Below are 27,578 nucleotides of genomic sequence, written 5' to 3'. Positions count from 1 at the left end.
TCCAGGACAGTGAACTTCTACTTTGGTAGAAGATAATAAAGTAAGTGTTGTGTTTGGACTTGAAAATTAGCTTCTGTTTGGAGACCATGAAGCACAAACATCAGGGAACTGAAACTCTGCATCTTTTTAAGGTTGCAAACTATTATGATTCTTCTGTTGCAGAAAGGTAAACTGAGAAAGAATAGAAAGACACAGGCCAGTCATTTTAAAAAGATCTGGGAATTATGGTTGCCCTATTCTCCTGAATGTTGCAGTTATGGTGTCTGTACACAGGGTGCCCAGAAGCAAAAGAATTCCTTAGAAGAGGAGACTTCTGAAAACAATTCCCTTGGTAACTTTGGAGACTTCGGGAGGACAGCATGAAAGTCTGCAAAGTTTTCCAGTCCCTGCCTTTCCTCACAGGCCCTCCAACTTTAACCTGAGGGCATAAGCTCTGGCAGGCTTTAGCGGAGGAGCACAGTACAGCCTGGCTGCCCAGCTATTTACCTTCTTTCCTGATTACCTAATAAGCCGAGCTGGGAGCTGGGTGCAACCCCGGCTACACTGCTTCTGAACGTCCCAGTGAGCTGTGGGGAGAGGCACCTCCACATCACCCTGCAGCCACAGTTTGCCCTCTTCCATCTTTCCAGTCCCCACTCGGTGGCTCAGGCCATGGCCAGGAGCTGCACCAGCCAGCACTTGTGCTTTGCTGGACTCCACCGCTGCAGAGGACCGTCACTGCTCCCCTCCGACGTTCTCTGGCACGTGCGGTAGCCCCACCACTGAGCAAAGCCCACCCTTCGCTCCACACCGCCGGGACCCTGTGCTGGGTTCCTTCAAGCTGCGTCTCTGCACCGTGGCTTGGGCGATCTGAGAAGGCACCTTGTCAGCTCTGGTTTGTAGCCTGTGTGTGGACTGCAGCTGTGGGCCAGGCCAGCAAAGGCAGAGAAAATAGTCCCCTGCCAGCCTCTGCTGCCCGTTTCACTTCGCTTCATGAAGCAGAGCAGAAGAAAGGTCTGTTGCAATCTGCCAACATTTAAGACTATTAGGGCTCCATATTTTGCTATCAGTTTACACCTGATAGCCACTTGAAAGTTCATCTGTGTCTGTATTTTTTCAGTAATCCATATTTTTATATCTAAAATCTGTGGATGGTTTGGGAAAAAAAAATGTTCTAAAGATCTGAGGTTAGTTTTTTTTGTAAGATTTTCTTGGTTTTTGCTTTTTCTGTTTTGTTTTTTTTGTGGTTTTTTTTTGTTTGTTTGTTTGTTTGCCTGTTTGTTTGTTTTCCATGGTGGGAAAATCAGTTTCAAAGCTCCAAAATCATGCAGGATGTTATGTAGATAAAGCACAGTTATCTGCTCTTTGGAAAAGAAGACCAGCTTCGACTCACCCCCTTTGTTCTGGTGCCAGAGCACCCCCAGCAGTGTTTACATGATCAGACATTTCACCTGTCCAGCCTGACAGCTGTCGTTAGAAAAAGAGTGATTGGTGTAACACCTAGTAGCCGAGGTGGGGTGGACACAGATCAGTGGGAGGTTCAAGAGCAGCCTGCAGTATTCAGGCATCTGGCTGGAGGCTAGCTGCCCCCTCCGCACTGGTGGGGAGCTGACTAAATGATTAGCTGGGAGCTTTTATTTTGTGTGGTGCCAGCCAACACACACCCTCCCCTGATACAACTCTTCAGTTACCAAGGAACAGAAGATTTAGAAAATGTTGCTAATAGTGGGGTGGGTTTAATTCTGATTTTTAAATCACATATGGTTATATGATGTTTCATGTTCATTCTGGCTTAGTTGTTATGATGCCTCTTGTCATGACCATAACTGCAATGTATTGTGGATATGCCCAAGCTAAGTTTAAACCAGGTAGTTAGGGTCTCGGTGGCTGCGAATATGGCACTGGCTGCAGCCCTTCCCCACCGAGCTGGGTGAGGGTGCAGGAGGTTAATCTGTGCAGAGCTCTATGGTGCCAATATTGGAGCTAGCTGACATGAAGCTTTCATGTGTGTATTTATACTAGGCTGTAGCCAGAGCTGTGACCTATGCACAAACAGAAAGTCAGAGAGATTTGTTTTAGCAGCCCTAGTGCCACAGTGTAAGTGGGACACTGATACCAAGTGAGACATCTGGGACAGACGCCATGGCTCTAAGGAGAAGTGTCTGAGCATCCCAAAGCTAGCTGAGGGAGCAGGGGTGGGAGCCAGCAAACCAGGGCTCCTAACCCAGAGCTGTTTTCTTAAAAAAACTTACCTCAATTCTCTGTCTCTCCTTTTTCCTTCCAACCTTTGCCTATTGTTTAATTAGATTAAAAACCTTTCAGGTTTGAACAGGGCAAGCTCTGGTCTCAGCTGGGACCCTAGGCAGTACCATAGCATCAAGAATACCCTTTGCAATTTAAATTTGAATAATAAATGACTGTTTTCATAGTGGCTGGGAACAGGCTATGACAGCTGTCTCTCACTAGGAGCATGCACTCCTAGGGAGACAAGGACCCCCCACTACTGCTCACCATCCACCCAGCACCCCTGGCAGCGTGGGCAGGGAGAGTGGAGGCAGCGCTGCTGCCAGGTGAGAACTTGTAAGTGCAAGGATTTGGGAAGCAGGGGCACCTCAGCATCACCAGGCTGTGAGGGTGCTACAGCAAGGATGCCCCTTTGGCCCCGTTATGTTCTTCTTGGTTGCCATAGCCCAGTGGTTACACTAATAAAGGCCTCAGCTGACTTTTATCTTCTCGCTTACTTTCAAAGCATGAAGCTAAAAAAGTCTGCCTAAGCAACACACCTGGGGACGGGGTGCAGCGTCCTGGGAAGCACCACTGCGGTTTGGGTGTATTCTCTCAGCTGGTGCCAGATTCCTGTGACCATTTGGAGGGCCACATTTGGCCATCTCAGGCACGCTGTGCTGACCAGAGACAGGCTGGCATGGAGTTGCTGTCCCTGATTCCTTGCAGCTCAAGGAAGCAGTGGGTGTTCGTCACCTCCTCTAAACTGTAGTGGTATCTCACTCACTATAGCAGGCAGTGAGGGCTGTATTATGGCTTCTTCTTCTCTCATTGACCCATGTCTTTTCCATGCAGCTGTTCCTCTCTTAATATCCATTTGTTGTTTTGTGCTGTTTGCATCAAGGAGCTCTTTCTGCTCTTTCTGTTCTGCACTAGCACAATGCCTTGCACGATGGCATCTGGTCCATGGGGAAGGCCCTTCAGTACTACTATACCAGAAATAATAATACTAATAGTAATAGTAATAATGATGTTATTATTCCAAATAATTCCAAATGGAGGCTGCTGTGTAAGTGACAGAGCTCTCACGCTTCAGCAGAACACCTAACCACATGTTTCATTTCAGCAAGTGAATCAGTTTGAAACATAGAAATTCAATCAACAGTTAGAGTCTGATATAACTGTTAAGCAACTTAACTTTTGTCTACGCAAGTCAGCAAGGGGCACATGTATTATCAATGCCTTTGCAGACTTGTTTGACTGGATTTTTCTAAAAACAATTTTACTGTTTCAAATGTATGCTTAATATATTCTAGGTTTTATCAAAACCGTCAGTTTCATTAAACTGGCTACAGAGGTCTGCCTGCATACAAAACTTTCTGGCTGAACATAAAAGTTTAATTAAAAACACTCTGAGAAAATTGGGAGCAGGTTTGCAGTTGGGATGGACTCAGCTGGAGGCCTTTGAGGTTTGGTTGTAGAACCTGCCAAACTGGTGTCAGCAGCAGTTTATGTTATATTCTTCGGTGTGCTATCAGCTTATTTTAACCTTTGAAAAAACACGTAAAGGACCAAACCCCTCTTAGCATGCTTCCAGGTTATCAGTTTAACACTCGCCTTTCTTGAGTGCTCAACAGGTAGGAATTAGACCATCTACAAGGGCAGCACTGGAACAACATAGCAGTATGATTAACTGTGATCAAGGGCTTGGAGGTGGCTTCCTGATGGGCGAGGAGATGGGCGGCTGCAGAGGGGCTGAAGGATGGACACCACCCCCTGCCTCCCCCCCACCCCCAGCTCTGCTGGCAGGGACCTTTCTTACAGGCAGGTCAAAGAAGATAAATCTACATGGCTGTTTATGTAAGTCTAGGAAAATCTACCCTTGCTGCCTCTTTTTGATGTGAAAGTCCAGCATGTCATCTTGTGTTCTCACTTGTATTCAAGGTCAATTATTGCATTGCTCTCAAAGTGTAGCATATACTGCCTGTTTCTTGTTTTTTTCTGCCTTTCACTCCAGCCTGATTCTTAGTGTAATTTTGTCAAGTAATTTTATTTTATTGAATGTTTCAAATTCCAACTAAACACTGAAATCCTTGAGGCCCCTTTGTATAAGCCCTCAGCAGGCAGCATTCCTACTAAAGTTAATGAAAATGCCTTCACACCCCAGTCCAAAAAAGCACGTGAGCACATCAGCTCCACTATCATGTTTCATGATATGTATGTACTGCAGTGCTTTGCTGCCTGAAGGGTAGTTATGGTGAATAATCAAGCCAAGGCACACACATTGTTGTGTGGTTGAGTACTGTAAATGCTCATAAACCACAGCACCATAGAATGGTTTGGGTTGGGAGCTTTAAAGTTCTTTTAGTCCAACCCCCTGCCTTGGGCAGGAACATCTTTCACTACATTAAGTCCCTCAAAGCTCCATCCAATCTGGCCTTGAACGCTTCAAGAGATGAGGCATCCACAACTTCCCTGGGCAACCTGTTCCATTGTCTCACCACCCTCATAGCAAAGAATTTCTTTGTTATATCTGATCTAAATCTACCCTCTTTTAATTTAAAACCATTACCTCTTGTCCTATCAATACAGGCCCTGGTAAAAAAATCTCTCTCCATCTTTATTAGAAGCACCCTTTAAATATCGAAAGACTGCAATAAGGTCTCACCAGATCCTTCTCTTCTCCAGACTAAACAACCCACATGCCACAGTATGATTTGGAGTATGGACATTACCTTGCATTTGTCTTGAAAATAACCTGTTTCCTTTGCCTTTGCTTATGGGATGTAGAATGAAGCTAGAAGGAATACATATGAAGTAGTCTGGATACTTTACCTGGAATGTGCCTCATGGGTTAAAAACTGGGAAACAAAGGCACACCATGCAATCACCTCTCCTACTTCACCTGTGCCTGCAGGACAGTCTCTTGCTCCTTTAACATTTTGGCCTGGAGCTTCCATTCTGCAGCTTGGTTCAGGAGCTGTGTTTTGGGCAACAGAAAGAAAATTGTTAGGTCCCTAGTTTATCAGTTGGAAATCTTCATCCTCCAGTTATGCTTCTGCCACTGCTACATTGATAAGGAGAGATCTAACTTTCACATTAATGTAGTTAGAGGAGTTAGGCAAGGCAGAGTATTTAGTGCTATCCTGAGACATGGGACAGGGCATTTGGTTTCCAAAGGCATATTTGAATAGGAGTTCAAAACCTACTTGGAATGAAGTGTACAGTGCAGTGGGCTCTAAAAAGTGTGTTATTTAGCCATATCTTCACCAGAGTTTTAGAGAGCAGGTATGATACTTAATGGCACTTTCATTTCAGCACAACTCTGGCCAAATTCCTGCTCTCCATTGAATGGCAAACTCCCTTTTGCATTAATGATCAGGACTTAGCATACAGGTATGGTCACGGTTAGATGTGCCTCAAAAAATCTGCAAGCTTTCAGAAAGTGAATGCATAGTACACATCATACATTTACTGGTGCTTGTCATCTTTGGGCTCCATTTGCACTGACACACCATCAGCGGAAAATCCCAGCTCAGGGTGATAAATGCCTCACTTAGATCAAGGAGGCAGCCCAGGAAGAGCCTGACTGCTGTTTCATCCTTGGCTGCTCCTGGGAAGGTGTAATTCTCTACTTGAAGGTTTTTGGCAAAATGACCTTCTGACGCACAGGCTGCAGGTGGGAAGGCTGGTCGAGGCTGAGTGAATTGTAGGAATGAGATGTACAGGGACTTTTCCAGGCTGCAGTTCTGAGTCAGCACTTCTAAAGTGTGTAGTAATATTCTAGCAGTTGGTTTAATCTAGAAGCAGGAAACATTTACTGAAGTGTTAAAGAAATGTGCTATCACCTATGAAATATTTATAAAGCATATTACTGGTTAGGCCAAATGTATTTTAGAAAAAGAATGATAATGTTAGCTTGAGAAATGACATATAAACAAGTTAGTTTACCACAGGACTTTCTTCTGTTGGATTAAATTGTACTGTTTAAAATAGCACAGTTGGGCTCTGAAAATATATTGAAAATAAAAGTACTACGTAAGTCAGTAGATCGTACTCTCATACTGGTAGTGAAAGGTGAGTAAAACCACATGCAGAAAATATATTTGCCCCCTGAAAAAAACTTTTATTCTAACCATTTTGTTGAAAGCAACACATATAAACTACTTGAATACCACCTGGCAAAAGAGCTGAGGATGTACTTTACAAATGCTGGCTGAAAAACATGATGAATTCCCTCCCTGTTTCTAGCTACCTGTGGTACAAAGACTATATGAATTAAACTTGTGGCCTCTCTCTATATATATACACATATATAAGCTATAGAAAAATATTTCTTCCAAGAATTTGGCTTTTTGATTTGGACCCACTGAATTTTTACCATCTACAATTTCCTAGACAAGAATGTTTTACAGCTCAAGTATACATTGTATGAAGAAATACCACGTTCTGTTTGTTTTATACCTGCCTCTTAATATTTATTTTGAGAAGTTAATTTGATGTTTGATTCAATGGAGATAAGTCAAATTATTGAGTCTAGATCTTGTTGGCTAAAATTTCAAATAGGTTGTGTCATAGTAAGTAAAAAGAAATGGTATGAGTAAGCCTAGGTTAAATGAGCCTCAGTTTGTGCATTTATTTTCTTGGGAGAGGGTATGTTTTACACACACAAAAGTAATTAGTTTTTTTTAAGGTTTGAATGAAATCTGGATTTTTAAGTTTCATGTTTCTTTGATATCTACTTGTTTGGGTTTTTTATTATTTTGTTAGGAATTACAGGGTGTCTGGTTTGAATAATTTAATGAAAAGTGCTTTGAAAACCTTCAGAGCTATCCGGTCTCTAGGCCAGACATTATTTCCAAGAACTGGGCTTTTATCTATATTTCTTAAATCCCAGCTAGGGTTGCCTTCGTACCCAGCGTGCCTGGGATAATGAAAAGGTCCCACCTCCTGTGCCATGTCTTCTGCCACAGCACAAGAGGTGGACAGAGAAGGCAAAGAAAAGTTGCTTCTTTTGGCTGTTAATGAAATCCTTCTTCTCTCCTATTGACCCACATAGCTTCTGCAGCCAGTAAAAATTCAAGAGTTAATAAATTCTTCTTTAATGGAAGCAAGCCACAGAGAGGTTTGCTCAAATTAGCACGCACTCTTATGCAGCCTGAGGTCACCTGCAAACACCAAGCTGGGAGAAAACGAACCAAGAGAACCAATACATTTATTAATAGGCTATGAAGTGGTAACAAGGAGGCTGAAGTATAAAGAAGTGAATAAATATTTCATGTGGTGTTTACAAACCATCACCTCAGTGAAGTGTGGTGATGTTATACTATACTATTAGAGCTGTGATAGCTGCTGGAGGTCCAGACAGTCACATCATGCTCAGGACTAAAAAAGCCAGTCCTCAAGAACATACATTCCCATTTAATGACATGGATCTAGGGACTGGCTTGATGAAAATTCCTTTTTGCTTCCCTTTTTGCTGCCAGACTCTGCAAATTCCAATTATGTAGAAATCTGATCAATACCTTCCAGTCATATACTTGAAAGCCACAGAGGCTTTAAACTGCAATTAATTGCACATCAAAGTTTGTATTGCAAGTGCTAAAAATGTATGGTATAGGGAAGAAGTCCACATAGTGCTGACAGAATGACATCAAAATTTCATTCTTAGGTAATGCTGACCCTTTGGGAAGGCCACACGATATGAACCAGTGCTCCTTGTACAGGGAATCACATTCTTAGTTGCGTGGGTAAGTGAATTGTGCGAGCAATGAGATGACCTCCCTATTGAGATGTAATGTACAGAGGCTGCAGGAGGGGACATCGCTCCTTGTCTGAGGTAAAGAAGTTCTGTACAGGGGCAAGGATTTCTACATGGAAGAACTGCCTAGGAAGACATCAAAGTGAGCCTTCAAGGAGTAATCAAACAGATAAAATAGTACAAAAAGTTTCATTTAAAGACACTTGCAAAATCCTGCAGCAAAAGTCATGCACAGGGATGTAAAAAATGGTATGGAAAGGTTCTGAAAGTTGTTCCTTCAAATGATGGGATGCTGAAATGCAGTAAGGCTCTGAATTTGCACATTGCTGAGCTGGAGAGAGATACAGCTAAATTAGATGACTCCATCAAAACCACCTTGATTTCATACATACGTATATATACACGACTCCCACAGACACTAGCACAATAGCTGGGTGGGTGAGACTAAGAGCTCAGCAATAGGACTGAGGTGGGAGACAAGTGTAGGACAGCTCCCTGGGTGCTGGGCTACCTGTGATGAATCACAGCATGTTAATCATACCTTGACTCATTGCATGGCTTTTGGCCAGTCACCTAAGTTCTTGAGCTAAATCTACCTTGCTCTGAGGTGATACAGCCATACATCACCAGCCTACCTCAGAGGCAGGGGTTTTAAACATTAGTTTGGACAGTGTGAAAAATATTCTTTGTACATGGTGCATATTATACACCCACTGCTTAAAGGCTTTGTAGCTTTTTTTCTGAACCTGTTATTTCATAGGTGCTAGTCATACATACAGCAAAGCCACAAAGAAAATCTCCCACCCCAAATGTAGATGGTAATGACTTTTCACTGCTTTAAAAGAAATGAAAATACCAAAACTGTGTGTATCAGTTCTGGATAAAATACACAATGAAGGTTTGGTTAGAAACAGGGCCAGTCATAGACAACAGGCAGTTTCAAAACTCACATTGTGTGAGACACAGAAAGAAAGGTCATTGATACAAGGCTGTATATGTCAGTTTTCCACAGAGCCAATGCCCTGTCTTTTATATCTTTTATTTTTTTTTCCCAGTATCTGGAATGTGGTACACAGTAGACAAACTCCCAGTGACAGCAGTAAAGGAAGCCCAAATTTGCTTTGTTGTTGTAAGGGATTTATTGGAAATGTTTCCTGGGGTTTGAATCTGTAAGGAATCAATGATCATAATGAAATTTTGGGGTTTGGCTTTACATAGGCCTCATGGTGACAGGGAATAACTCAGCTGAGCCACAAATTGTCATGCAGTGACATGCAGATGTGCACATGGAGAAGCTCCAGCTCCTCTTCCTCCTCAGTCTTTAGCTGGGAGTAAAGCTGAGCAGGAGTGGGTGTCCAAGCTACAAGATCAGTGCAGAGAAAGAGAATAAATGCTCTTATGGGCAATTTTTGGTAAGGGGTCTTTGCTGTGTTTCCCTTGTGCTCTAGCCACAGGGCTTAGAGCCCTGCATTTTCATCCATATTTTATGATACCTTTTCGAGCTCTTTCATGCTGCTCCTGAGTTAGCTGGAGGACTGGTGAAAACTAAAGCTTTCTTCCAGCTGATGAGAGCCCATTGCTCCCCCTGAGTAGTCTCAGCTGCTGCCACCACTGAGAAGAAGGACTAGGTGTCAGTGTTGAACTCTGATCCTTTGCAGGTGTGAGGACTGCTAAGGAACTACCAGGCAGCCTGAGAAAATTAATTTTGTTCTGATTGAGTCGCAAAACGTGTGAGACCATGGAGGAGTGTCCTCCTCCCATCCCAGCTGTGCCTGCAGGGGATATCCTGCCTGGAGCTGCTCTTCCCTGTCCCCCTCCTAGGGGTGTCCTCTCTGCCAGGTAGGGAGGAACGGGCAGACTGGGCTGGTAAAAAAAACCCAGACCATTTCTGCCTGAAAGAGGCACTGACAGACCACTGTGGGGAGGGGAACCTCTGCAAAAGAGAAGGGGAGGCTCCGTCACAGGCTCCCCCACTGGCAAAACCAGACCCACAGGAGGTCACCTGGGGAGCCTCAGAGCCTGGGGGGATACCAGCCTTCAGCCATGTTCTTGCTCTCCTCTCTGGTGGTTTAAATGTGCTCATTTAGCATGTGGGGAGGTAGAGTATCAAATATCAGAGCAGTTTGAAAACTAATGACATCGCCTGACCCAATGTCATGATGAATCAACTGTGTAGTGACGATGAGTTAGCTAGAGCAGTCTGTGCTCTAACCTACCGCTCTGCAGTTTGCTTCAAAAACTGTAAATGCCAATGAAGGCAGCCTTTCAGAGACTGTTCCTTTACGTCAAGCATTGACAGTAGCAATAAAAGCATCTCTGCTGACATATCCCAGCTCGGACCTGAAGAACCAGTAAATTAGTGAAATAGCATGCAGGCTCATTTTGGCCTAAAGTTAGATAAAAGACAGACAGATTAGAAGGATAGGTACGTATTCCTTTTCTTTCTGATGTCGCTCCTCGGCTTCCTTCATCATTTCCTGAGACTGCTCCAACTTGGCATCCACCAGTTTCTGCTGAAGTTCTCTATGCTTAAATATTTTATCAAGGTGCTGTAAGAAAATAAATTCTGCTGAATGTGCAGGTTTAATTATGTACACAGACCTTCATGTTCACACATGTACAGCTATCTACTGGAACACACATGAGACAAAAATATTGCAAAACAGGAAGACTCCCAATCTATTGCAATTACTGAAAAACTACAGCACTGATAAGAACAAACTGTACCATAATTTGCATGGGAAGGGAACCTTGTTTATATTGTCTATTTTGATTTATTGTAAGGGGAAAAAAAAAAAAAAGCCTTATCATCTTTGCCAGCTCTATGGTCTGGTATAAATCATTGGTATAATCCAATATAACTGAAGATCACATAACTGCTTATCAATAATAAATATGTAGGGGCCACACTTTTTTTGAGCTGTTAAGTGGCCAACGGACCTAAGCCACTGTATGGATAAATGTCTGGAGACACATTGCACCTGCGGTGCTTGGGAGCATGTGCACGGCTCATGCTGTCCTTTCTGTAAATAGAAGCCCCGTACACCCCCTTTGCTCTGGCCGCAGATGCCCAAGGTGGGCTTCGAGGGCCTGAGCGAAATCACATGAATGGGGATGTGGAGGAGATCAGACCAGATGAACCAGAGGCCTCCTCTGGCCTGTAAAACATCTGGCTCCACGGTGACCTTCAGGAGGTAAATGGTGCTGACAGCCCTCTTCACTCTTGCTTCATTTAGATCAAATTTGCAGGAGCAAATATTCTGAGTGCATCCCTCTGCTTTAAATATTCTTCTCATAGAAACCACAAGACAGGAACATACATTTCCTTCATTCAGCATAAGACTTCATACATGATGCAACAGATTTGGAAATGCATGTACTGCATTGGGCATTCCAGATTGTAAGGACAGATTACTTATGTTTTATTCAGTATGATAATGTTGTCTGGTTGCACTGAGGCTCACAGTAAATGTATTTAGAAACAATGTAAAGACCCACTGTGATATTTGTTAGTGTTTGTCATAAAATAAAATAGAAATGGTAGTTCGGGATTTTACTGGAGGGGTTTTTTATGTCAAAGCTTTCTGACCATCTCTAATGTTTACAGAAAGAATAATTTCCCATCTGTCTATTATCTGCTAGATCTTATGGCGAGCATTGTGCCTGCAAAGAAGAATCTATTGCAATGCAAAGGGACTCCTTTTTCTGTCTTCTTGATTTTCTGCTTCTGGGGAAGGGTCAAAGCATTAACATCAGAGCCCTTTTCAGCAACCTGTGTCTGGAGGGAACAGAAATATAATTGGCATCACCAGCAGAGCAGGCTGTTCAAAAAGATGGGAAGTGCCTGGTGGGGACTTGGTGGGAAGCAAGAAAGGGGTGCTATGGGAGGTCCCCGGGGATTTGGGGGAGCTGTGAGGGGGTCGGGGGGCAGCCTAGCAGGCAGCTGGCACGCCTTGCTGCTTGGGTGCCTCGGCCCCTCTCCCCACAGCGGCAAGGCTGCCGTGGGTGCTGGCCCACACCACCCCTTGCCCGCAGAGTTTGCCGCGCGGAGCCTGGCGGGTTTGCTGCATGGATGGCATGGCGTGGTGGGGGCTGCCCTCGTTACCTCCACGAGACTACCCGAATGGTAGCCGGCGGGGAGGGCAGCCCAGCAGTGCTTTCTGCTCTGCCCCGGGGAAGCCGGGTTTGCTGCCTGTCCCTGCGGGCAGCCAGGGCATTGCTCTCACCTCTTCCCGCAGCTCGTACTGGTCAATGATGCTTTTCAGCTTCTCTGCCAGCTCCGTGTTCTCCTGGCAGAGCTTCATGTTCCTCTCGCTTTGCTGCTCGATCTGAGCCTGTATTTCACTCAGCGTGCCCTGGAAATGATTAGTTATTTCTTTCCTCTTCTCATCTTCCTCCCGTGCCCGCTGAATTGTTTCCTCCTGTTGTTAAATGGGAGAGAACGCAGTCATGTAAGACGCATAATAAGCGGTTCCAGAAAGATATTGTTTCAGAGTAGCATGAGGCTTCCCTTTGAAGGATTATACATGTTTGCATTGCTCTCTGGAGATTTTCTTGCTTTCATCTGCTCCAACATTAGGCATGATTCTAAATTTACAGAGCAAATTACATAGTGGCCTTGAAAAAATTAGGGAACTAAGAATTTGCATTTATAAAGATGGACATAGAGCAGAGTTTCAGATCAAAGCAAGCCTGGAAAAGGGGACATGCGTGCATGTCTTGATTCATGATACTGCAGCACAGCTTTTGCTTTGGAAGAAGATACTTGGTGGAAGTAGACAAAAGCTCTTTTATCAAAATTCTCTTTGACCGAATTAAAAAATCACCCTTTAATATGCCTCCTTTTAACTAAGAATCCTCATATCAAATTTATGGTCTTTGGGATTTTTATTTTTAACAGAAATCCACCACTTCCTGTAGAATCCCTCCTAATTCCTCAGTTTTCCTTCCCTAACTTTTTAACTGACACCAACATTTGCACTAATTTATTAGGTGGTGGACAGGGAAAGATTCTGAGCTGTTTCTTACAGAATCAAAGCAGAGAATCAGAATTTTGCTGGGAGAAAGACTGATAGATTTTTAATTTTTTTTTTTTTTGACCAATTATTGAAATTCTGGTTTGGATTTGTTTATATAAGAGACAATGCAGAAAGAGTCTGGATTCATTGCTTCAAATCCAGATATATGGACTCTTTTTATTCCCTACTGGTTTGCTTCCAGGGCAGTCTGCCCTCCTGAGGAAAGTAATCCTAACATACAGCAGCTAGGACCATATCTGCTCTAGTTATAAATCATGCCAGAACCACATTAAGAACCCACTCCACAGCACGCAAATAGCATACTCTAATAAGGTTTCAACTAGCATAGTCATTTACATAAAAATCTCTGATAACAGTGCATATGGATATTTTCTATAAATATACTTGAATAAAGCCTTAGCTGACTCTAATGAGGTATAATTTAGATCACAAATGTGACATAAAAGGTGTTGATTCAAGGCCCTACTCTTAAAGTAAGACAAATACCAAATGACCCAATTTCTACTTAGCATGCACAACACAAATCTGATCTTGGACAGCTGCTGTTCAAGGTAGGGGACGTTTGTCCTTTTGCTAACCAGGGAGTAATAGAGATAACAATGCCTTGGATAATGGGAGGAAAGTATTGGAGCCATCAGTGCTAATAATACTGTAGTGCACAGAAATCACCATGAAGCCCTGATGTGCTCTGCAGTTTACACGAGAACATATCTGTGTGTCCCAGAAGGACTCTCACTCTTAGGAAGAAGAAAGAATTTCAGATGGAGCTGGGCAAATCAGCAGGGGGTGTGTGTGTGTGGGGGGGGGGTGTCTTGGTTCAGCACCTGGGTTAGAAATTAGACACATGAAAAATCTGCAGCAAGATGAAAGAGAAGCTCTCTTATTTATATATCTATTTATTTATTTTAAATAGTGAGATTTATTTTGAGTGAGCCTGAAACATTTTGCTTGACCAGAAATTGAGCTGTCTTCTTTTCGTCGTTACTTTTTGTTTAACTCTTTTAGTACAATATCGAAAAAGAAATGCTGTTCCAAAGTAGAGTTAAAAATTCTACTCAGGTGTTTTAAATCAACTGCTATAGTATTCTTAAAACAAAACATTTAATTTTCTTTTGAAAGGGAATGTTTACAAACAATGTCACCCTTTTAATTTTTGTTTGAAACATTGATAAATTTAACTTGAATTCCTAGGTAGTTTTGGCCAAGTCAGAACTCTATTTTATCTCTAATGCACTGTTTTTAAAACTGCTCATGCCTCCTAGTTGTCCATTGTATAGGTGCAGCCCTGAGCAGGTAGAAGAGTCACCAGGTGCTTTCACTTCAAGAAATCAGAGTGAGAAATTGAACTTGCATGTCTGGATTCCTATTTCTGTGGCTTCAAAACATCCTTCCTCCAAAATACTTTATTGTTTCAGTGGACCAAATGGTGTTATAACATGCCACTGCTGTGATTTAAAGCTCTCTGGAGTAATAAATCCAGCTGAATATAAAACAAAAAATTGGTGGGTTGTGCTTATGTCACACTGAACAGTTCTGTTACAAGGTGAAATGAGACATCCTGAGAGTAGCAATCATTCAAATGTAAAAAAACCCCAACCCGTGTATGTGTTACTCAGAGGATCTTATTTCCTGCTCATCCTCTCTTCTGAGCTAGAATAATTACACAGAGCACAGAGACAACACAAAGATTCATGATTAAAGACACTGAGCCAGGAAGCATTTAGTTGTAGGGCATGGTATTTCTCTTGACCTCTTCTGCTTTGGAGAAGAAGATATCTAAGGAGGATTGCGGGGGGGAGCTGGGGTGTGTCCCAGAAAGCTCCTCAGAGTCCCTCATAAAACGACAGGGATTTGTTAAATCCTTGAGACCCCAGGTACAGATTGGGGCTGGGGGTGGGTGAGAGGAGCCGGCTGAGCAGAAAGGCGACTGTGTGGCCACAGCACTGTGCGGAGACCTGCAGGCATTGCCTCTTCCCTGCGCCAAGGAACCAACCCCTCTGTGCCCTGGAGCTGCCTGCGATGCTGGTGGTGGGCTGGTGCCCGGTCCCTAAGGACCAGTTTCAATGCAGTTTCAATCTCAGAGGCTTCTAAGTGCTACTGATAATACCATGGGAATAGCGATGGGTCTTTTGAGGTGTCTGCTTTAAACATGAGCCTTTACTGGATGTAAAAGCTTACTGCTGATTCTTCACCTGCACTGGAGCCAGGGAGGGGGCTGGATGCCCACAGTGCCACCAGCAGAGCCCTGTGTCCCTGCCAGCTCTGCTCCGGGGCTGTGGGGCCAGGTCCCCTTCATCCACCTCACCTGGGCAGGCACAGTCTGGCAAACCTCAAATCATCGTTGTCACCCGGGTTTTGTTATCACAAGACTACAGCCCCAACCCTTTGCTATACCTGTTGCTGTAACCTGAGAAAATGCACTTTTTTTCCAATAGGTTCCTTAGTCCTTTCCATTTCAAGATCCCATAGTATAAAGTTCCTTAAGCTTTCCCCCAAATTGGAGGCTTGAAGACTGACTTCTGGTTTGTGTTACTGCTGTTTCAGCTGAAGTGGCTGTATGGAGTCCAGAGCTCATGGCTTGCTCAGTTAGAGGGAGCAGAGCAGTCCTCATACCTCTCTGGGGGAACTCAGGAAGACTGTTGGTCTGCTGAAGTCATATCACCTGAGACAACATGAGCACAGACTCCTTATTTTCGATGAATCGTTCTCTTAATTTCTGGACACACGTTCTGCTACAGTTTGGAGCTGAGCCCATAATCGAATCAGTTGACTTTTGTGATATTTGTATGAAAGTCATTGCTTAATGCCTGGTAGCAGGAAGGACAAGGTACCTGAGATGTTCATGTCACTACAAGATGCTAAGTAGCCACCAAACTGTCAGATAATTGTCAGAACTCAAACACCATGCAGAGAAATTAGTTGTGCTGGTATTAGCAGAGCTGCTCTCTATTGCAGTGGGAATGCATTCTGCTATTTCACGAACATTTATTCCGCCTTTCTTGGAGAAAGAATTAAACATCTGTTTTCTTCTGTGAAGTGTAACTGCAAGGAAATAATCTGAATAGCTGGACTGTAAGTAAGTCAGTATTTTGAGGCCAGTATCCAATACTAACCAGAAATTTTTCTTCTCTGATCTGCCCTGTGGATTTTCAGCACAGCTCCACATTGCATATTCATCACTACTTGGCTGCACCGATCTCCAGTTAATGGGAATTCCACACACCAGATGAGTGAAGACAACATTTACATGACGTGATGTGCATATAATGTACCACATGGCAAGTCAGAGGAGGTTTGTGATCTGGACAGGCCAGGTTTCTCCTTTGCTATTGAAATAACACAATCTCCTACAGTTTTTATTCTCCATGATTTGGAACATAATCAGAAGTGCTAATCCCAAGTGCTAAAAAATTATGAATCAGCTTCTCTGTCCTGCCAAAACCAAAATAAAAATTACTTAAGCATGAGATTTTAAAAATAGCATTTGATGGATTCTCCTGTTTTGGGCCCTGTCAGTACAGTCATAAGCGAAAGAGCGAAAGAGAATTGTACTCATTTAAATAAACAGAAGATGAGATTTTGGAGATTCACAGATATCCAGGAGCTAAAGCTTAAAAGCAAATATTCCAAGAACTATGTTAAAATTCTTAGAGGGATAAAGATGGATAAAGGTATCGAATGCTTTTTCTTATTAATATAATCCTCATTCATTCTCCAAGTTTATTTTGTCTTACAGTCTTACTTAACTTTGGGGTTTTTTACACTGAAAGCACAGGAACCAGAGGAAAGCTAGTATTCTGGGCTTCTTAAAAGGTCTCCAAATTTTTAGAAAAAGTGGCCAAAATCTGAACACTGTTTCCTACTACAAGACCATCTCAGGTACCTTTTCTGGTTCACTTGGCCTAAGTACAGAATAAAAATTAGAACTGAGACTGAAATGGATAGGTTTATTTAGGAGACCTAATCTCAAAGTAAAACAGTCCAATAATTGGAAAGATGTTGGAATAAGACTTTCCTAAATGTAATGATGAAATGTGTAATGAAGTATTTATATGCAAAGAGAAAGGAAAAATCATACTCTCTAGTAGTGAGATTAATAAGCATATGGTAGCTGGGAAACTGTGGTGAGGAATTCAACAAAACTTGTTCCAAGTATGCTTTCCAAATATAATGAGTTTTTCTCTATACCCTGTTTCCACTGGTTTGTTCCACTGATTTGTTTGTCTTAAAAATCTCAGCTAAGTCTATGCAAAGCACCATACACAGTACTCTTAAATCACTTTAAAACTGGCTTGTATTTCTGTTGAAAGATTTTGCCCAAAGACAGTCTGGTAAATCAGTGTGGATCAATATCAAAGTATAGCTCAGGACTGGTACAAATGACAGGCATAAATTTAATTGGCACTGCCAGTTTTGCACTACTATAACTGAGCACACAGACATTTGCTTCTAGTTTTCTTAATTATCTGTTAATCTGCTTTTGTCCTTCTGCTAGTGCATAGTTTGAGTGTATATGTGGCCATTTCCCCTCCCAGCTATATCCTTACCAATGTACAATGAAAGTCAAAGCTAGACCCTGAAGGCCTGCTCCTGAGCTGGTAGAAATAAATGAAAATCCGTTACAGTTAATAGAGGTTATATCAGGTGAAATTCTTGATGCTGACAATTCGTATGTGTAATTCTATACATAACTATATCCCCATAAAGAAGGATTTTGAATAGATCAAAGCAGAAGCTTTTTGTATAATAATACCACCATCACTAACATGTACTCGGAAAAAAAAGATCACAACAGAAATATATTCTTGAACCTAAAATTTTTCAAGAAGCATAATCATATTATAAATTTCACATTTAAATGGTGTGATGCACCAAGCAATAAGCAGACATGGCATACAGAGCCCAGCTTTTTGACACTCCTGAAAATTTCCTTTTGAACCAACTCTTGTAATCCAAACAACTTCCACAAACAGTGTTGCCATCCTTCTTGTTGAGGCAAATGTCCTGACTGACTAACCCTCACAGACCACTTGAAAACGTCACAGTGCTCAAATTGCATGAAAACACCCGCCAGCCTTCTGTGAGGCCCCTGGAGCAAAGCTGGTGTTCCTATTTTTCTGTCCACGCCCATGCATTCCCACCTACGGTCTCAGGGACCTGGCCGCTCGCATCTCCCATTTTCTCTGCGCTGAGCTGCCTGATAACGCAAGGAGGGATTACAGCTAATGTGGGCAGACTCAATGTCCAAAAGTGCTTGGGTGTTTCCAAATGAAGATTAAAGGGGTCTTGGTGCAAAGGGGCCTCAAGACAAGAGCGTATCTACACATTGCACTTGCAGGTGCAAACATCTCTTTGATTTGGTACTAGAGCAAGATAGCAAGGCATGAGCATCTTCCTCCTCCCCACTGCTAGGGCCGCGATTCACCTTGAGGTTTTTGTTGTGCCTCTGGAGCTCCCGGCACAGGCTCTCGAGCTTGCTGCGGGCGAGGATGGCTCGGCTGTGCTCACTCTGCAGCTGGTCCTTCTCCTTGGTGATCTGGGCCTGCCTCTTCTGCAGGTACTTGAGCTTTTTCTGCTCCGCACGATGCTCTTCAAGCTGAGCAGGGAACAGGGATTCAAATGGAACAAAGAGGGACAGGAAAGAAAAGAAAATTAATTCTTTTGGTTTGGGGAAATTCTTCCCACTTTCTTAAACCCTTAGGAAATATTTTGTATTTATCAGTGCTAATGGGAGAGGAATGAGTGACCTAGAGAGAGTCCCAAGCCTGCTCACTGCAACAGTCCCAAGTGTGCTGCACTGTGGGTGGGCGAATATAATTTTTTAAACTCTTGTCACACCGTTGCAGCCCTTCCTTCTTTGGTTTGAATTTCTCTGAAGGACAGCTGTGAGGTTTTTATTTTTGTTTCAGCGTTAGGAACTGGAGCAGCTGGAAGTGCTTTAGACGGTGAGATTTCACCAGAACATGAGGTAACATAATAGTTGCTCATTCTGTTTTGCAGCTTTCTGAAAAAGAAGTGACTTCCTAGATACCCAGGAAACTGCTGAAAAAAACAACAGCAAAAGAGGTGCTGGAGACCAAGGATGCTGTCTGTGTGGGGGCTTTGTTGTTGATGGAGGAGAATGCTCTTCAGGGAAGAGTTCCCCAAAATGATGCATGGGCACCTCCTCTTGCTCATGGGAGCACGTGGGAGTGTCTGTCAGTTGTATTTCTGAATGTCCCATCGCTAATGGGGTGGGTTACAGTGAATCAAACCTCTCTGGGGCTCTTCGGCTCCATGTAATTACGGAAGAAACCATGGACAGTCCCTGATGTTCACTTGGGAACCCGCTGCTTCTGTGGGTGCGTGGCTCCTGCCTTCCCTAGGGGGCTGACAGGGAGGAGGCTGAATTTGGAGCAGTGATGAGGGGCAGCAACAGAATTGCTAGCAGCCGTCCCTGCACAGACTGGTGGTCTTTTCTTCTGACATGTGCCTATTATTGGCTGTTTTGAAAAAATGTCCTGCACTGCAAATTAACACCATACCAGTCATGTCAAAGAAGTATTTTACCCCTGAAGCTTTTAAAGATTTTATCTCCCATTCCAACACACAGCAGCCTTCCTCACTGTATTACAGGCATGCATACATTGCAAGGTGTTTCTGAAGTCCAGATGTTTTCTGGTTGAAAACCAGCAGCACATGAGCTGCAAATTGCAAACCTTAATAACAACAGTTGCTATTAAGATTACATTATCTAAATAATATAGTACCACTAGTATTAATAATTAACCCCAATATGACTGGAAAAGTCTGTGAATACAGGGGAATGATGTGCAGCTCAAACAAGGCAGTCAACAGGCATCATATTTTACACTTTCTCTGCCTAAGGATCTGCTTTCTGCAGATGTTCTGTAATTTATGCTTACAGTACAGGGCTCTGTGTATTATCAATCAAATCACAGCTAAGCATACCACAAAACAATGCAATCACCAGCCTGGAGTATATTTGCAGTTTATGTCCAACTTCCAGCACGTGTATTGAGAGGTTTTACCCCCATAGATCAGAATAGGGGCTTTTGCACCTAATCAAGCTGCATGAGCTGAAATAATTTTTCCAGTATTGTAGGCAAAAAATAGCCTTTCTGTAATTAAGGCTGAGATGTGTTTTCCTTTATAAGCTTGATTTTGGCCCCTTCCCCTTCCATTTTAAAAACACAAAAAATGTTCTTTTTGCTTCACATTTTGCATGCACAGTCTGTGCCGAGCGGATAATGATTTATCCAAATTTTAGATGATTCACTCAAGCTGTGCTTGAGATAGGAGACTTAGAATAAAATAGGTCTTAATCATGATATGAGAAGTCTTCCAAGCATTTTTTTCTCTTTTTTTTTTTTTTTTTTCCATACAAATTGCTTGTGCTAGAAACTTATATTTCAAAGTTCTTAGGAATGTCTAAGACATGGTGTTACTTTTGCACTGAAGAAGGGAATTCACAGGTAAATAGGAATGACAAAAGGACTGTCAATTACAATATTTTAGGGATAATTAGTGAAATATTAGCTAAAATTAGCTACAAATAGAAGGAACTCTGATTTTGGAAGGCTGACCTAGAAAGATAAACTACCAATTCAGGAAAAAAAAGTTCTACCTTGACCCGACTTCAGACAATGACAACACTCGTATTTATTTATCAATGTATCGTTCTTGCACCCTGCACTTGCAAGACCATCAGGACCTCTGAAAATAAACTGGTCGCAAACAATTCTGCAACAGCTCTTTGTAGGTAAAAGCTGAAGTAAAGCACAGTCTGCTTTACTAACCCCAGCCACTCTGCCTACACCAGTATTGATGAATAAAACGTCCTCTGACAGTGAGCAGTGTGGCACAGCTTGTGCCCAGACGGCTACACTGTCTTGTTCCCCACTCTGCAGGCACGGATTCCTTCACACCAGCCTGTGCTCTTCCCTGATGTCTTCCATTTACCAGTGTACCCGTCTCTATGGACTGTGCCAGGGCAAGTGCTAACAGTTACATAGCATATAGATGGCTAACAGTTAAATAGCACATAGATGGGTGGCTGTGGGGAAGCGCTGGTGCTGTACAGGGTCCCCGAGTAGATGCAGCCTCTAAAGCCACCGCCAGCAGCAGCACTCCCTAACGCATCCGAAGCCACTGCCAGCACCCAGCTCTGCCCGGCACCTGGCTGCACCTTCCCCTGAGCCCTGCTGCAACAAGTGCCCGTGTCACCACATCGTTCACCAGACCAGGGAGCTGATCTGGCTGGAAAGCAACTCAGCAAAAGCAAAAAAGTGACCTGAAGGGTGTGATGGGGATGGACAAGAGGGAGCAGAGGGAGTGGCAACTACTACAGCCGACCGATGACAAGTTATTAATCATGCTTACAGCCCTCAGCCATGCTGAGTGAGCAATGTAAGGCTTTCTCCAACAAGCTTTTCATAGTATTTATTAAATTATTTATTTTACTGACATTTCATGTCAAAACTGAATGCTCTGAATTTGTGTTTTAGCACCTTTCTCCTGCATGTGCTACTGGCAGTATGGTTCCTGTTTTATACAGTGCTCCAATGATGTTCGAATGCAGCAGAGAGTATGTTATAGAGGGAGAAGATCTATTTCAGTTAATCCATGAGCATGAAGTCCCTTTAAGCACAAGCTAAACCATAAACAGCCTGAGCCCAGTTTATGAAACTGGAGAATTTTACATGAAAAAAAGGAAAAGCCGAACTTCACATTATAATGAGACATGGACATATCTGTGCATAAAACCAATTATAAAGTCAATGTTCTGCTTGGCACATTTTTCAATACTCCACAAACTGTAAAATGCTGCAGCCTTTTCATTTGTAAGACTTCCACAGCTTATGGCCAAAGAGTCCTTTACTTAGAAGAAGATACTTGATCTGAAAATAACCCATCTTAAGTGTGGAAAGAATAGATTCAGGCAGGTGGTATTGTTACAGGGGTGACATTAAGGGTGGCAGGGGCTTTGACTCTTCATTTCACTGTGTTGTGGTTTCTCTCATGATTAGCCACAGTTCTCTACTTCCTGTTTTTCTGCTTCCTAACATTTTATTCTAAGCCCTGTATTATTTTCGTTTTGATTAAATCACCAATATGTAATTTAAAGCAATACCTGCATACAGAGGTATGCAAAACTCCCTGCAGAAGGTAGAGGCAGGAGTCTAGACCCTAGTCTCCAGTGTGAGTTGGTTTGGTAGATTTGCCTTTAAGTACAAATATTCTGCCTCATCAACTTTTTAACCCAAAGTCCAGCTTGCTTTTCTCATTTTTTACTTTTTTTCTCCTTCTTACCTATAATTGTTTATTTGACCCTAACACTCATTTTGGGATTCACTTAACAGGACAGATACTACTACCACATGAGGTTTGACCATGCTGCATGGCATACATTCTTTATACCTTCATGTATAGACACTTTGAACAGAAAAGAACCAATGCTGTACTAACCAGCTCAGCATACTTCTTAAATAACAGATCCAGCTTCTCCTCTGGAGTATTCAGCTTGTTCAAGCTTTGCATCAGTAGAGTGGCTTCCTTCCCTTAAAAAAAAAAAAAAAAAAAAAGCAGAGATTTGATGGTAGATGTAGTTTGTAGCTGATGTACTGTTATGAAATTGGTTGTTTGATGAATGAATCTGTAAAAAGTCAGGGAGAAATGAGGCATTTTGGCAGAAAGGGAATATTTTTTGCTATGAATTCCTGGGTTTTATTTCTCCCCATAAGAACAAATACGCTTGAATTTTCCTCCATTTCAGACCTCAGTAATGTGCTGTCTTCTAGCAAAAGCACTGGCTGTGAAATGCTTCTGTCCTGTATAATCTTATTTTTATGTAATGTTTTTTTCAACCTGACTGGGTCACATATATGGCATATTTGACTCAAATAGGATGGAAGGGGCCTGGACCCTAAAGGCTCGGAAACCAGACTTCTTTACAGGCGAAAACTGATCAAAGCTGATGTACTCAGCTCCCATGCTGCTCAAGCCATACAAGACATAAGAAAGCTTAAGTTAGGTACAGAGACTACGGTGTGGATGGAAACAGAGAGAGGCAGGTACTGCCAGGTGGTCTGGGGTACATGACAGTGGTGTAAATCAGTTCCCTGAATTGATGGAGAGAATACAGATACCAGAGACAATCTAATAACTATCTCAGCAGGCATAGCTAAATCATGGCGTAGGCATTTATGTATTGCTGCTCTTCTGATACCTCTTGGTATTCATTTCAGCCCTGAGTACGTGCTGGAGCTTGAACACCACTTGTACATCAAATACAACATGTTCCTGGTGTCCCTGGAGATAAGACTGGCTGTGGTGCCAGGGGCTTGGCCGTGCTTTTCCAGATGCTCCTCTTTCCTGAAGCTGTGAGAGCAAATCTGCTTTCTGCTTTAGGCTGGACTTTTTCTGCTTCAAGTCTAGTGCAGTCTATAGAGAAAATCCACAATTTCACACTAAGATCTCTCTACAGCACCAGTATAAATAAATTGTAGAGAGCTAAACCCAAATCCTGCAGTGAAAACAGTTGCAAGTGCAGCTGGATAACTGTGCTTTGGTAGTGTGTTCACTGATCTTGGAGAGGTACCAATAACCGCACCAAAGCCAAGACAATAGAAACTGAGGAACTTCCTTTCTCCTGAACATTCAAGGAATTGGGGGAAAAAATCCGTGCTCCATCCTATGCTTAGTCCTTTGTCTGTATGAACGTCCTGCAGTGGTTTTTCTATAGGCTTAGTCTGTGGTTGGGTTTGGGTTCTCACACAAAGGAGAGGCTTGAAGATTGGCTGGAGTTAAATGTAAGAAGGTAAATAAATTACATGTTTGCTAGATTGGGATGTAACTACATTGCTCTCTAGTGGCTGCCCAGCAGAAAGGACATACTTTACAAAAACTCGCTGAAGACTTTTCTAGCTCAGCTAACAGAGCCCTGCCACGGCCCAGGTGCCGCTCTCTAAGCACTGTGTTTAGAGAGAAAACGTGTATTGGCTTATTTTATATAGTGCTTGATAAGTTTGGAGGTCTGCTAGGTGAAAAATAACCTGGGCAAGACAGTGAATTTGTTCTGCAGATTCCCATGCCACATAGTGGCACCATTAGCACCACTATGACAGGTGAGAAGTCGTACCTGAGGAAGCAGGGGAAGGAAAAATTTACTGAGGCACAAATGAGAGGCCAGGTTTTCCTTCATTTAAGAAGAAACTTTCTGCAGTGTGTTGTCAGACTCACAGCTTTGACTAACTAGTTTAGGTGGCCCAATAGTACATCAGAATTGTGTGATATAATCCTAATCTTTTCTGGTTTTAGAAGGACTAATATCTGATACAGCCTACATGTATCTGTCAGGTAATTGCTGAAAATAATTATCAATTAGAGAAAAGTTATACTGTAATTTTCAGTGATAACTCAAAGTCCCTATCATCCACGGCAGAAGCTTAACATGGGAAAGAGCAAGGGCCAGGGAGGTCTTACATCTGTTCGCAGGAGGACTGCATAAGTACATAAATACTTGCCTAGTCCTTTCAGGATTTTCTTCTCCAGCTTTTGCTCTTTGCTGCTGCTGGGCTCCTTCACTCTGGAAGCATCTCCAGGAGCCACCTTCTCTTTCTCACTCTCCTCATTTGCATCTTCATACTCCGCATCCTCCGTGCTGCTTGGCTCTACTTTTTCAGGCCTGTCAGTTCCCGTAGCGGCACTTTCCTTCTCCATCAGGCTTGCGGCAGACCCGTAGGTGTTAATAATGTCCTCCAGCTGCCTGCTCAGCTCCTCTGAGATGTCGCACACGGCAGATTCAGGCTGGGTGCTCGGCTGCTCCATGGGTGCTGGAGCGGGGGGCTGCGAGCTGAGGGCAGGTTTGTCCCCGCTCTGCCCCTGGACATCCTGCCCGGGCGAGGTGGGAGACTGGTCGTTCTCCATGCTTGGTGCAGTACCTGGCAGCAAACAAACGGAGGGTTAATTTATAAGCACATGAAATTAGTCTTCTAACTGTTCCCAAAGCTCGGCCAGCATGTGAGTGATTTTGTGTGGAATTTGGGATGGCAGCCCATCAGTCGGCTCTGGCTTGATAAATATGTCGCACTTAAATGAACAACCAAGGTGATTTGCCTGCAGGGAGAAAAGCAAATTATAAACTTTCCAAGAGGAAAAGCCTGCCCAACCCTAATACTTAGAAATCAAAACCTTTTATTCCTGTTGCCAGCAATAAGACATGAAATGACACCTGGATCATTTACACCATTTCCATCCCTGAACATACTATTTTCCACATGTTTACTTTTCTTGATCTGTTTACCTGCAACACTGGTCCCTGATATGGGCAGCTTCACTTCAGAGCTGAATCAGTTTCATTTCCTATTTCTCCCCCACTGGCACATTTTAAGTCAATAATCACGAAAAAGGAATATTTTAAATGAAACTAGTGCACCAAAAATTGCACTGTGCTCTTGGACAGCCCAGTGTGGTGTTTGATCTATGAGTGGCCTGGCTTGGGACTGTCACAGTAGTGGCAAAGAATAAGATAAACATCTTTAAACTGCTCTTCTCTTGTACTTGCTGCGTGCTGCTAACAGCTTGTTTGACAAAGTACAAATACAGAATAAATTAGTGAAGTAAACCGGACCAGGCGTAACATGGGTTGATAGTCTGTGGTGTTTTCTGGGGCAAATTTCACATAAGTTGTTCCCAATTTGCAAAGGGAAGCTTTTGTTTTCTCATGTCTTTGAGCAGCTACACTCAGCCAGGTGAATCCAGAGCTCCAGACGTGCCTGTGTTCTTCCGGAGGCTGGTCCAGCTTACCTGGGCCCCGGCGATGAGGGTGTCAGCGAGAGCGGCCCGGGAGCCTGCTCCCAGCTCCTGCAAGGAGTGGGCTAGCATCTTTGACTGTGTGCGGCTGGAAAACTCAGTGTAGAGAAGGCTCCATCCTTCTCAGAGTGCTTGCAGAGCTGCTGTCACCGCTGCATTGCCCGCACGAGGTGTGGGGTGCACAGCCAGGTCTCGCACTGAAGCTAGCCCCCGCTTCTGCTTGACTACAGTACTCTCTACTCTTTATAGTCATGAGTCTTTTCTCTCTCTTTTTCAGGCTGATTTTTGTTCCTCTCTTTAATGATATGATTTACGATGGTGCCAGTAGGGAATGACAAGAGGAAGAAGATTGCTTTCTTGGTTCTGTTCCAGCATCTGAGGTGGTTGTTTTCCTATTTTTTAAATGACAACTTGCTTTGAAAACATGGAGCTAACTAGGAAGCATTTTGTTCACTGTTCAGTTGGCCGTAACATATATCTTCTATGGTGTCTAAATTTTTACAGCTTTCAAAATTATAAACTAACTTGGACAAAGGCAGTATATGATAAGAGAGATGTAATTTACTGTAATACCTGACTCAGTGTTTGCTATTAAAATCTCCCCAGTCAAACTGATGTTTGGAAGTGCAGTGATGGCCATCGCTAAGGCAATGTTTTTCAAGCTGTGATTGTCTAGCTATTTGACTGGACTTACAGATAAGATAGTCAAATATTATGGTTTATCATCTTTCAGGCAAATAATTGAAAGCTTTGAGTGGGGCTCAGGATGTGCTTGAAAACTGCTAGCTATAAATCCGTGCCCCTGAAGTCCTCCACATGCACAACTCGCCAGCAGGAATGGCTTGGGAAGGTAACTGGACGTGGTCTCACAGATCCTGTCAGGCAGATGCATCCCATTCTTTCCTTCCTGATTGTGGCATCGTCATTATATCACTGCAATGTGACTGTAAAATTATATCCATCTGATTTGTTGTCATATTCAGTTTAATTTACATTGAAAGAGTAAACCCTACATGTGCATTTTAAGTAAAAAATTCCAGGTAGCATGAACATTAGACTACAGTCTGAGTTAATTAACTGCTGATTAATTCAAGGTCAGTAAGATTATTGTAAACGGTAAGCTAGAAGCTCCGCAAAATATGTGTTTCTCCCTGACATGTTCAGATTAGTGTTTACAACTGTATTCATTAATTTGAGCTAATTGGCAATTGGCAATCAATCAGCTAGAAAACATAGGATCACCAGCTCTTGGCTAGACAGAACAAAAGTCTCACAAAGTATATCCCCAATTTAAACTAGCTAATTTTGTAATATGTTCATCACAGAAAGAGACCAGGATCGCTAAATGCTCCATTTCCAAAGATGAATTTCTCTTCCAACTATCTCCCCCTCTTTGTAATAAGGCACAAGCCAACGTGGTTCTCACTGCACCCCGACTCTCTCCCCTGGCTGCCTCCCAGCCCCCAGCCCCATCACTCATGGAGCAGCACTGTCCAGCTAACGGTTTCCTCCTACACGAATCACAAAGTATGCCTGCAAGCACAGGAGGCTTTAAATCAACAGCAGCGAGCGATTTATGCATGGTGTTTCTCAGTAATAAGGGAAAAACATGGGTGAATGAAGGGAAACTGGATGTTTCGAATCAAGGACACAAGATGTTTAAAAGTTGGCCTCACAGGAAATCTTCCCTAACATACATTCCTGGTTAGAAAGCGATTAGTCATAATCAGCCTCTGAAACCATGGCAGTTCACATCTGCTGAG

At 43.0% G+C, this 27,578-nt stretch overlaps 1 protein-coding gene across 1 annotated transcript in view; it reads right to left on the bottom strand.

Moving 5' to 3' along the window:
- Nucleotides 1–24,930, bottom strand: part of TXLNB (taxilin beta) — a 30,442-nt gene extending 5,512 nt beyond the window's left edge. The window contains exons 1-6 of the mRNA XM_042796185.1: nt 24,528–24,930; nt 22,471–22,562; nt 18,428–18,598; nt 12,190–12,384; nt 10,393–10,512; nt 5,108–5,182 (exon numbers count right to left, since the gene is read on the bottom strand). Coding sequence (XP_042652119.1) covers nt 5,108–5,182; nt 10,393–10,512; nt 12,190–12,384; nt 18,428–18,598; nt 22,471–22,562; nt 24,528–24,930 — 1,056 coding nt within the window. The remainder of the gene's footprint in view (nt 1–5,107; nt 5,183–10,392; nt 10,513–12,189; nt 12,385–18,427; nt 18,599–22,470; nt 22,563–24,527) is intronic.
- Nucleotides 24,931–27,578: the final 2,648 nt, after the last annotated feature.

This window comes from Tyto alba, unplaced genomic scaffold (genome assembly GCF_018691265.1).
Source record: "Tyto alba isolate M040663 unplaced genomic scaffold, T.alba_DEE_v4.0 Super-Scaffold_22, whole genome shotgun sequence".
In the NCBI taxonomy this organism is placed as follows: Eukaryota; Metazoa; Chordata; class Aves; order Strigiformes; family Tytonidae; genus Tyto; species Tyto alba.
Note: the sequence above shows the minus strand (reverse complement) of the source record. Positions and strands in the feature narration are given on the sequence as shown.